This window comes from Panthera tigris, chromosome B4 (genome assembly GCF_018350195.1).
Source record: "Panthera tigris isolate Pti1 chromosome B4, P.tigris_Pti1_mat1.1, whole genome shotgun sequence".
NCBI lineage: Eukaryota > Metazoa > Chordata > Mammalia > Carnivora > Felidae > Panthera > Panthera tigris.
This window is the reverse complement of record NC_056666.1, coordinates 89,676,781-89,689,262: the sequence shown is the minus strand read 5'-3', so window position 1 is coordinate 89,689,262 and position 12,482 is coordinate 89,676,781. Positions and strand designations below refer to the sequence as shown.

Genomic DNA, 12,482 nt, shown 5'->3' with positions numbered 1-12,482 from the left:
TGGAAAAAGGTTTTGCACTCTACAAATATTGTTTGAACATTATATAAGCAGAAAAATTTGTGGTTTGTAAATCCACGTTCTTAACGTAATATTCTTGACATACTTTTGTTTAAGTTTTCACAATGCACCTATGTGCTAATGAGAGCAGTACACGTTCATGCTGTGAAAGAATGTAAACCTAGCGCCATCTACTGGAAAAGTAGGTACCATTCAATCAATTAATTGCGAATTCTTTTGTGAATTGTGTGAGTTGAAATTTGTATGTCTATTTTTTAAACACTATGTTCTCTAAAAAGAAATCTCCCTCAAAGCACTTTTAATGTAATCAAAGAAGTTAGGTAAGATGAACATGTAAGACAATGGTGAAAGTGAAGAATGGAGGGCATTCATCCAAATACGTGGCCGAGAATTCCACTGGTGATATGAATAAAGAAATCAGGAATACTGTGTTCTAATCAGAGTTTTTTATGTTGGTCTCACGTGTATCTTTTAGAACACAGGTTCTGAACCTGTGGTCAAAGAGCCCTTCCCTTACGAGTTTCAGAATATCTAACAAAAACCTTTGAATTACATACAAAATTGTGTGTAGGTGCACATAAGTACTTTCTGGGAGAGAAGAGTCATAACTTTTATCAAAGAATCATGAAGATAGTTCATCTTTTCTTAACCATAGAAGGTTAAAAAATAAAACTGGAATAGAAGGCCAGCCTATGCAGTAGATGAACAGCACACTGATGATTTCAATTATTTTTTTTCAAGGTAAGTAAATATAATATTAGATGACATTAATGAACTATTGCCAGCTCAAACTTGGACAGTAATTATTCTTACTTGTGGATGGTGCTTTGGTGCGTATCTGTTGTAGTTCCTCTTTACAAATGGAAATTTTAAAGCACAGCAAACACCATTAATTTGCTCCAGAGAAAAGTGATCAAAAGAGCCGGAATTCCTAATTCTCATAATAAGCATAGTATGTACTTATTCTCTTCCTCAAAATTTTATCTACCACCAAAACTCCAACTGTTTGAGAGAGAAAAAAATAAAAACAAGTCTGGATAATATATACTGAATCTGTGTTACCCCTTTTTTGCTCTCTGTTAAGCTACAATGTGTTTTATATCTCAGGTATCAACTGCATTGGATAAAATGCAATAAAGTGAGAAAAGAGAAAGGAAATTGTTTTCCATAATATATTCAAAAGCCAACCAAAGTATAAACTTTACTTTTAATCCTCCCATGCAAAAGAGGCTCAAATAAATTTGTATTCTCTGTTTTAGCTATCACTTCACCTACATGTAAACTTTCCAAATGTTTATTCATTCACTTCACAAATATTTATTAAGTGCCAGGCATTGTGCTAAGCTCTAGAGAGTTCTAGTTATACAGATATTCTATGACTTGCAAACACCATTTGCAAAATATCTCTAAGGCTTGTAATTTCTACATTAGAATATTATGATACGGTATCTTTACGAGCTGCCCAAGAGCCATGTGGCTCTTCAATCCATGGTGACTGTAAAATACACCAATGAAGTCAAGTAACGACCACATATTATGTGTATGATGCTAAAGAAAAGCATGATTTATCACCATAATTAGTACTATTTAGACAAATACTTTCACTTGGCTGGAAGCTACCATGCTATCTAGTCTAAGCTACGATTAGACTTAATTTTTATCAAGCACTGAAACTATGTATAAAACTGTGCTCCCTAATCCCTCCTCAGATAATGCTTCAGTCTTGATTTAGTGGTAAGGAATTCTAATGTTCAAATGTGGAAAAGATTTCTGTCCTCCCACCACAACGTGGCAGATTTTTCTATAAATTCCTAGCCATTAATTAGTTTCCAGATTTGATTAAGCCAAAGCCAAAAATAAAAACAAGTAACAGTTAATAAAATCACAGAATCTCAGAACTGAATAGATGATCTAATCTGAATTCTTCGTTTTAAAGATAAAGAGACTGAGATCTGAAGAGGTTTACAGTCATGTTCAAGGTCACACAAGTTAACGACAGGGCTGTGGTTAGAGTTTTCTGACTCCTATCCCAGTGCTCTTTTAATACAAAATGAAACTGTTATAGGAAATTAAGACAAAATTCTGAGAGAGAAAGAAATTACCTTTAATTACAAACATGAATGAACCATAACTCAGATGCACTTAATGAGCTCTAAATTAAAATTATGCTTTATTTAAAAATAAGAAGTAAAAGAAGTCAAAGCTGAAAAATGATAGATCACTCTTCTGGGATGTGGCCTTCCTACAGGTCAATCCAGTTATAATCAATTTTAAGAGCCTGTTCCAATTATTTTTTAGTTCTGGAATTATTTTGTATTGAATAATACCTGAAATTAGTAGGGTACTGGCTAAGGGAGCAGAAATCTTTTTGATTTACAGAGAATTTTGTTGTAATGGGTTTTGACCAGGGAACAGTAAATTAAAGCAAGACTCCAGACTTTCACCTTAATTTCCCATATCTCCAGTATTGGCCTCTTCCCTCTGTACTTACACAAAGTAATAAGGACCAGAATGCCCACTTCAACTTCTCTTTTCAAAATATAAATAGTTGGTTTTATTGCTATTGAACTTTATTTCTTCAACATTTCTATATTTCTAACAGTAGAATTCTGTTAGAGAAGTGGATGGTAACAATTTTACTAATATTCAAGTCATAAAATATGTAAATGCTGGAAGACTGACTTTCATTAACACTGTAAAAAGTAAGTGGTGCTTGAATGGCTAAGGAATTATGGAATACTATTCTAGCCAATTCATCTAGCGAATTAAAATGGATTTGCAGGGGCGCCTGGGTGGCTCAGTCGGTTAAGCGTCCGACTTCAGCTCAGGTCACGATCTGGTGGTTTGTGAGTTCGAGCCCCGCGTCGGGCTCTGGGCTGATGGCCCGGAGCCTGGAGCCTGCTTCCGATTCTGTGTCTCCCTCTCTCTCTGCTCCTCCCCCATTCATGCTCTGTCTCTGTCTCAAAAATAAATAAACATTAAAAAAAATAATAATAATAATAAAATGGATTTGCAGGCCAGAAAAGCAAGAGACTGAGCTTCCATCAGTCCTGGATAGGTAGAATAAAAGAAACATGTATACAGGACTTGAATCCCGGTTCAGCAGGATGAATTAAGTAAAATAAAGATATAAAAACAGGTTGAGATGGTTATTTCTCAAACATTAAGTGCATTTGTGGTTCCTATTAAAGTGAAAATAGTTAAATGAAAGGTAGGACATATTTAAATGTTCTTAAAAGTCTATTATACTAGGAAAATTCATGATAGATCGATAGATAATAGATAAGATATAGATAGATAGATAGACAGACACAGAGACCTACAGTGAACTTAGTTAACATTTATATATTGTGCTTACTGAATTCCAGCCATTGTCCTATGCACTTTTCACATTCTCATCTACTTCATCCCCTACAGCAACCTAATACTATTATTAACTCTCATATTACAAATGAGGAAGGCCTGGTACACAGCCAGTTAAGCGGCACGGCCAGCCTTCAAACTCAGACTCCAGAATCTGTGTGTTTAAGCCCTGTGCAGTAATGGTTACCGCTCAACAATTATCAGTTTTGTCGAATTTATTGTTGAATCATTTTGATACCAAAATTTAAAGACACTTATATCTCAATTAAACAATTCCATCATGAAATCCTTTAATTCCATGATTCTAATATCTCAAGGAATATATTATTAATTATTTATTAACTAATGAGGTGTTTCTGTAAATACTCAGCCTCCTCTGTGTATAGAAAACTCATGTTACAAGAACAATATTGGTGCTTTTCACACTCTGGGGTGTTACTCAGTGGGAAACCTGGTTATATATAAACTAAATAACTCTCATATATAATGCATAGTTAGGAAAAAGTTCCACATGGCACAGGGACTGCGTTAGTTGCTGTTCTCCCTCAAGCTCATATACAATTCAGCAGGTAAACCTTGTCCGTTCTACAACCTGAATCTCTCTCGAGTCCCTCCCCCCTTCTTTCCAAACCTGAGGCTCTCAGCACTTTCTGAGTCCCCTCCAGCCTCAAACTCAAATTCCCCCAGTGTTTTCTGTGGTGGTGTTTTGTGTGGTGATGCAGGGGCATGGCTGGCTCGGGGAGGAAAAAGTACTGACAGAGTGATTGGGGCCCTCAATGCATGAAGCTTCATTAGCCTCTCAAGTCACCACAAATAGACATAAGATCTATTTAACAACAACAACAAAAACAACAGCCGTTTACTACTCAAATACAGCTTCAAAACAAAGGCCTTAGCCACCCTTCAAATCAGGTTGCCATCCCAGCCTTCTCAGAAACATCTGGAACCAGCATGGACTTTCCATCATACTAAATCAATAATCCTTATAAAATGCAAACCGAGTCATGTTATTTCACCTTCTTCCCCTTCTCCAGGATTTAAATTCCTTAAAACATCACCTAAGACATTTCATGATCTGGCTACCTTCCTTCCTCGCCTCGCGCTTGCGCTCCCCCACCCGAGCTGGCCATATTAAATAACCTGCCTCTCGCTGGACGTACCTTGCTCCTTCGGGCCTTCGTGTCTTGCCTACGCTAGTCCATACCGGACAGCTGTCCTTCCCACTCATTGGCCACCTGGCTAACTGCTGCTTATAGATTGAGATTTAGCTTAGAAACTATATCCTCCATGAAGCCCTCCTTTAAACTTCAGAGACCTTCCCTCCTTTCCAAATGTTTCACCCCCAACCAAAGAACGAGGACCACCCTTCTCTGAATTCCCCTAACGTCATTCAGCCCTATCACCACACAGTTCAACGGTCTTCACACAGCACCATTTCTACCCTGTGCTCATTAGAGAAATCAGCTTGATCTTCTGTATCATTATATCCTCACTGCCCCACACAATGCCCGGCACTCACAGTTAATATTCAGTGAATGTCTAATGAGCTGGAATTAAATTCTCTAGACAATATAGCAATAGAGATATGTATATTAATAGAAAATAGAAATAATGTTGATAATAATGTTCACACAAAATATCTGACCATTCTGACTTTCATAATAAAAGTAAAATATTAAGTTCATGCTATAGGCACATAAGGCAATTTTGGACTTTCATGCCTCACTTGTCTAACAAGCTGAAAATCACATTTTTTAAAAGTATAGTGAGTGGTTCTAAATTAAGAACCAGTTGACACATGCATGCTATGTATGTTCTGTTTATTTGGTCATTGTTAAGTACAACATCATTTCTTTTTGACTATAATAAATAAGTAACTGTATTATACTACGGTTGCTCATTTTCATTTTTCCGTTCCCAAAGTAATGACCACATGTGAAACGAAAACCATTTTCATTATCCTTTAACAAGAGATGAATATCCTATTTGGGTGATTTGGGGCAGTTTCTTATGAAGACTGCCAGCCTCTCATGAACATTATGATTTTCAGATGTGTAGTGTGCATTAAAGAACAAGAAGATATCATGAAATATTAGTGACAATTATAGACTGAACAAGGAAACTGGACAATGTTTCCAAGGGTTATAAGGATTGTGGAAATGAGTGTTACTCCAAGTAGAGTGGTGATTTATAACCAATTTCCGTCTTCAAATTAGGGCCCAAGTGAAAGAAAACGGAATTTAGCAAAACGTTCTGGTGTATCATTTCCTGCAGCAGAAACACCCACCCAGACCAGTGCCCTCACTAGGTACAGGACAAGAATCAGCAACCTGAGGGAAGCCCACAGGCTCGCAGGGCTACTGGCTGGCTCTTTGTCACCAAATGCAGCAGGTTGAATGCAGACATCACTGTGATATCTTCACCAACAAAACGAGAGGCAAAGAACAGGGGCAAGAGCTGAGTAGGAGAAAAAAAGAAAACAAAAACAAATTAAAACATCACAAATGTTAATTAACCACATTCATTGCACAATTGACGGTTACGGTTTTATCTGGAACTGAACACATACACACAGTGGTAATAAATTTCAAATGCCTATTTTTCAAACGGTGAGCTTACTTGCAACCCAGGCTTATTTACATCTTATGAAAAAAATATACAAGATATAAAAGTGTAATCTGTGAACACACTTTGCAAGAGGTCAGAAAAGAGACCAAGTTTAAAACAGTTGAAAAGAATCAGCATTTACTGAGTCCATACCATGTGAGAGGAACCGTCTGGGGCCTAATACACACATTGTATCATTTAATTCTTACAATAAACCTAGGAGGTAGGTTTTATCCCCCAGTACATATGTGAGGAAATCGAGGCTCAAAGGTCCAAGGGCACATAGCAAATAACCAGTGGAAAAGGTATTAGAAAACCCTGTTTTATCTCACTGCAAAGCCACGCTCTTTCCTTTACACCATGTTGCCTCCTTCCAGCAATTATTTGTAAATCTCCCTCCCTGAAGAAGACTGTAAAATATTGCAAGATGAAGAGAATCCTTTTGTTACAGTTTCTTTCTTAATCTTTTTTTTTTTTTTTTAAATAGAGAGCCAAACACCCTACAGACAACCAGGAGACTTCACTTTAGAATGTGTTAAGTTTGAACAAAGCATAGCAAATAGGAATTTCCATCGGACCTTATCATTTATAATTTCTAGGCCAATTCTGTGAGTAATATTCACAACCTAGCCTTAAAAAGGCTAAAACTATTTTATAAAGTTTTGGAAATGAATCTATGTGGAAGAATCTCAAAACTGTGTAAGTGTTAAACTTTAGAGAAAAGTTCAACTGGTATTTTCCTTTAAGTTTTGTACGATCCTGCCACTGATAAACTTCAAACGAAGCCTGGAAAATACTAGATTAATACTAACTTCTAATACTTTATTTTAAGTTGGCATCACAAGTGACCTTAACCACTAAATGTCCAAAAATGGACATAAAATGAAAGTCTTACTCATTTCCTGGCCCTCATCCCCCCAGAATAAAAGTCTGTTCCTGGTCTCTTCTGACATCCTTGAAGAACAAACACATAATAAACAGTAATGTATTTTACCAAATCACTCTGGAGTATATCTGACAGAAATCTGCTTGTATTAACATACCTGAACTCTGACTTCTTCAAACTAAACTCGCTACAAACCTAAAACATTTTTGTGTTATGAACTGGAGACAAAAGGGAGGAAGAGGGAAGGTAAGTATCACAATGCACAGCCGAAAAGAACCATTAAACATAAATAAACATGTCATTTTCACGAGTGACTGCAGAACAGGGAAAAGAGCATTCCTTTGGAGCAGACTACTGACTAATAAAAGATCAAAGGTCTATACCTCACAACGCTATAAATAAAAACGTATTTTTTTTTCCATGTGACCTTCTCCGAGAGGAATAAAGTGTGCACGATGAATGTAATTACTTAGCGAAGCTGCTGCCTCATTGTGCTCCCACAGCTGACCATAAAACGTCTTCCTATCCTGTTTCACCAACTGCGGTACCAGGCGGCCTGCGCGCCTACCGATGGCCTCGGCCATCTGGCTTGTGTCAAAGCCAGCACACAGGAAGAAAGGGAGTGATGTCACTCTGCAGGTCAGGCAAAGAACAAAGATGCATTCTACAATTAAAAGCTGGGGGCCTCGAATACCGGGGGGCCCTCCAGCGTGATATGACTGTGTGATTTAACGTCCAGACTGGTGCATTTCTTTCTACCCAAAGAGCCAGGGCTCCATCTAGTGGCAAATTAGTTTTGCCCAGTTTTCTTTAAAAGCAAACCCCTGAAGTGTTACATTCGCATCAAGAAAGTAGAACAACTAAAATGATCAACTTTTAGAGCAGTCTAGTATTTTTGCACTGAAGAATGCAAAAAGCATATTCATCACAATGCTCTCCGTTTTAAAATCCTACGAAGCACACATCTCATAGGTGAGGATTTGATAGAACCCTTATATTTTTAAAGCTCTAACCCTAATTATAGCAGAAAAACCAGCTAATTTTGCAAACTGCATGTAAAGTGACATTACTTACACACTACTCTGAAAATATGTAGCTAAGATGTAAGGTGAAAAACAGTTCTAAAGAACGGACACGTGCATCCAGATGCCTTGGTGAAATCCAACTCAATCTTCTACATCAACAGAACACAAGAATCACAGTCAATATGGCTCTAACGTGATGCCAAGAGCAACTCTAGGACAGAAAAAGAACTATCTTCAGGCTGAACTGATTTATGTTTTAATTAATGTTTTCCACTTACATTTGCAGTAAATGGAATTAAATATTTTGACAAAGTGATCTAAAATACAGAACACATTTGCACAAAAGATGGGCTAGCACAGCGGATGCGTGAGCTATGGGGTCAGATGACCTGGGTTTGAACCTGACCCTGCTCCTAACTAGCTGTGTTATCTGGGACAAATTGCTCACCCCCTCGGTGCCTCAGTTTCAACTCTAAAATAAATGAACTGATAAAAAGCACTTGGAACAACTTCTGGCACAGAGTCTATGCTTGGCAAATGTTAGCTGTTATTATTATTGTTGTTTACATGCACAAATATTCACCGTATTTTAAAATTACATGAATTAGATATTTCTAACAGCCCACTTACACCCAATCCTATTTAGATATAGCAGGCCATTCTCCAAAGACAGAATCTTTTTTAGGCCAGAAAAACTTACCACTCTTTGATGCATTTCCACAGTAAATTATTACCCTAGCAAAAATGGTAGGATCAAGATATCCTAAGGCTAACCGTTGATGAAACCCTTGGCGTGTGGCAGGCACTGCTCTAAGCACTTCAATTTACTGGCTCTTTTAACCCTCGTGGCCTTAAGAGATACATATGATCATTTTCCCATTGTTAGATGTAGAGGCATAGAGAGGTTAAGTAATTTGGCTAAAATCCTACATCCACTAAGGACTAGGGCACTTAAGTAATTGGACTGAAATGATTTAATAGATTTGAACACAGGCCATCTAGTTCCAGGGCCAGTGCTCTTAACCACACAATACAAGTGACAATGAAAGCCTGAGGCTGTACCAACCCACTCCTAATACTTGATTCCATGTTTCCCTACTAGATAATGTGACTGACAATAAACATTCAATAAGGATTCAATTAATTCAAGAACATTATTTGAAGATTCTCTCCCTTGACACTGAGTGAAACAAGTAAGGACTTACGGAAGAAAAAAAGTCCAAGACGTTCTCAGATTTCTAGATTTGCTCTTTCTGTCCACCAGGTGCAACTTCCCTTTCTCTTTCACTTTCATTATTTTTTCTCCAAACCCCTTGGATACACCTTCAGGATATCTCCTAAAGATGTCTAGAATTGACTCCCCTTGAATCTACCAAAGCTTCAATATGTTGATAATATAGTACTTTTGAGGGCCAAGAAACTCAATAGCTACACCTCCCCACACGCCCGGAAAAAAAACAAGTTTCCCTTTGGCAGCTTTCTTCCCTTTACACTCCCTGAGCTGCCTGGGTGAGGGCCCTAGCCAGAAACAACCCTAGTCCAAAAGGAGGCAAAAGAAGCACATGCATCTGAGGAGTGACAATCTTTGGGGAAAGAATTGACATTAAACACCCTGAAGAAATTAGCACTGAGCAAAAATCTAATTCTCCAAGTTTCTTCTCAACTTCCTCACTTTGGTATTGCCTCTGATTCAAATAATTGCCTAGCAGAATAACATTTATAAGTAATCAACATGTTGTGTTTTTAATGCCAGACACACGCCCTATGCATCTTTCTAATTTCCCAGAATATCTAGCACATCATTTTGAAAATATCTGGTGTTTAAAAACACTGGTTGAACAACATCTAACGCACTATCACACCATGCATTAAGAATAGAATCAGATTACATGATAGTCCATAACTTTCTGATTAAAACTTTTTGTTGATTCCCCAATGCGTATTTCAGGGTTTCCCAAACCATGTTCTGAGAAACAGGAGATACCCTTCCAAACAAGTCTGTAGTCAAATAGTTGTGGAAATGCTATCCAATATAAAGAATCCAAGAGGTTTCACAGTAAATACCCGCTTAACTGTCTCAACTGGTGCTTCTCAAATCATTTTGACCATACAAAACCCTTTCTTTCCTATCACCACCCCACAAAACACATTCTGGTAAATCTGCTGGGTGAAGTCCAAATTCGTAAACAAAGCATCTGAAGTTCCACATCTATCTGTCACCTAACTCTTGAGACTTTTCTTTTACCATACCTCTGCATCCCACCCTGCCCCATGCTCCTGCCACACCGGGATACTCATAATTTCCCCCAAGTAAGTTCGCTGTTTCCTCCCACTTTTACCTTCACGTCCTTCTTCATTCCATATCCTTACTCTCCTCGTCACCATTCCTAACCTCTCCCATCTGGCCTCCACTCAGGGGCCAATACGCTATCACATCCCCTAAAACAATTTTCAGGGCACTAATTGCTTATGTCTCTGTCTCCCTCTTCTGGATTATAGAGTTCCTAAGCATAGTGATGGTATCTTTCTTATCTTGGTATCCTAGTATCCGGCACCCAATAGCCACTCATGTACTGAGTGACAGAATGACTCCATGAATGACTGACTCCATGGATCATCATTTCCCACCTTGCTATTTGTCTCTGCTGTCTCAACTGCTAACAGTGCTTAAAGGTGAGAATTTGAATTAAAACCAGTTGGTTCTTTCACAGGAATCAGCAGTTCCTACAAAGAGGTGAGAAGTTGAAAACACAATCTGACTTGAGAGCCAAAGATAATTCAAATGCCCTACTTTGGTCAAAAATTTTTACTTCTTCCCCATTTTTTTTTCCCCCCAGAACTCTGCCATCCAAAAATTTGACTAAAATTAGTTTGTTGGTTTTTTGGTTTGGGTTTATTTTTATTTCCTTTTACTTTTTTCCTTGCAGTTGAACAATAAACTGCCAAAGAGAGACGGTATAAACGGAATCCAGAGAACTCACGAAGTTGATAATTAGCCCCAGAATAAATGAGCTGATTGTCCTAGTGGATTTAAAATGTCAAACCTAAAGGTCAAATCTCTTTCCAATAAATACCAAAAGAATGTCTACATCAGTGGTTTTCCACAGGCTGATAAAATATCCCCCGAAAACTGCTGGGGTCAACAAAGAGCAGACAAATTTGAATTTTGTCAAATAAAAATAAAATAAAAACAAAAGCCCAAACCCTAATCTCACCATACTATCAGAAAAGAAAGACTGTTAACACCAAGACTAGAAAAAGAAATATTCTGAATAGAATATAGTTAGTTTTGTGGGAAAATTTTTTCATTGTTGTTGCCTTTGTTTCATTATGAAAAGAAGAAACATCATGGGCCACCAGTTGAGAACCACTAATCTAAATGTCTACCATAAAGTTCTATAAAAATATTGTTGTTCTTATTAGCACAGTGCCTAGCACAGTTTATGTTCAGCTAATGTTTGTTGAATGAAGTGTTCAATTACATCATTTACTTCCTGCAGTCAATAGGCCATTAGCTAGAACTGGACATCCCTTTTGTTAAGCAAAGATCTGTTTGCATTTGTTACAAGAAACAGCCAGAACCCTGGCTATTCAAGAATCCTAAGTCAATCTTCCAAACCATTTAGAGATAACACTTTGAAGATAAGGAATTTTTTTTAATTTATTTAATTATTTATTACCATTATTTTTAAATCCAAGTTAGTTAACATATAGTGTAATAATGGTTTCAGGAGTAGGATTTAGTGATTGATCACTTACGTATAATACCCAGTGCTCATCCCAACAAGTGCCCTCCTTTTTTTTTTTAATGTTTGTTTATTCTCGACAGAGAGAGACAGAGAGAGAGACAGAGAGAGAGAGAGAGAGAGAGAGAGAGAGAGAGAGAGAATGAGTGGGGGAGGGGCAGAGAGAGAGAGTGGAAGAGAGGATCTGAAGCAGGCTCTGTGCTGACTGGCAGAGAGCCCGATGCAGGGCTCAAATTTATGAACCGGGAGACCATGACCTGAGCTGAAGCTAGACGCTTAACTGACTGAGCCACCCAGGCACCACCCAACAAGTGCCCTCCTTAGTACCCATCACCCATTTAATCCATCCCCTCACCCAACACCCCTCCAGCAACCTTCAGTTTGTTCTCTAAGAGTCTCTTATGGTTTGCCTCCCTGTTTTTATCTTCCCCTATGTTCATCTGTGAAATAAGTCAGTCAGAGAAAGACAAATATCATGACTTCACTCATATGTGGAATTTAAAAAACAAATATGGTAAGGAATTTTAAAAAGTTACTCAGTTCATCTATATACATTCCTGGGGAAAACAATGTGCTAAGAGCTGATGAATATGCAAAGATGTAAGATATAGTCTGTGCTACCAAAAAATATACTAACCTAGATGGAAACATAAGACACGCACTAAATGCCTTCCTTAGTAGAGGTGGAAATAAAGTACATGGAATTATAGAGAAAGGAATATTGCTTCTAACTTCGAAGGAGGGAGTGGCAGAGAACCAGGGGTGTTGAGAACCAAAGAAAAGCTACATAAAGAGCTTTTTTTTTTCCCCCTTAAATATCTCTGGGGTTAGTAATTT

General features: G+C 37.8%; 1 protein-coding gene across 3 annotated transcripts in view; it reads right to left on the bottom strand.

Annotated features, from left to right (window-relative positions):
* MSRB3 (methionine sulfoxide reductase B3) overlaps positions 1–12,482 on the bottom strand; it is a 169,830-nt gene that overhangs the window by 133,593 nt on the left and 23,755 nt on the right. For all 3 annotated transcript variants that reach the window (XM_042992685.1, XM_007082217.3, XM_042992686.1), the window contains exon 2: positions 5,712–5,838. In XM_042992685.1, the coding sequence (XP_042848619.1) occupies positions 5,712–5,838 (127 nt within the window). The remainder of the gene's footprint in view (positions 1–5,711; positions 5,839–12,482) is intronic.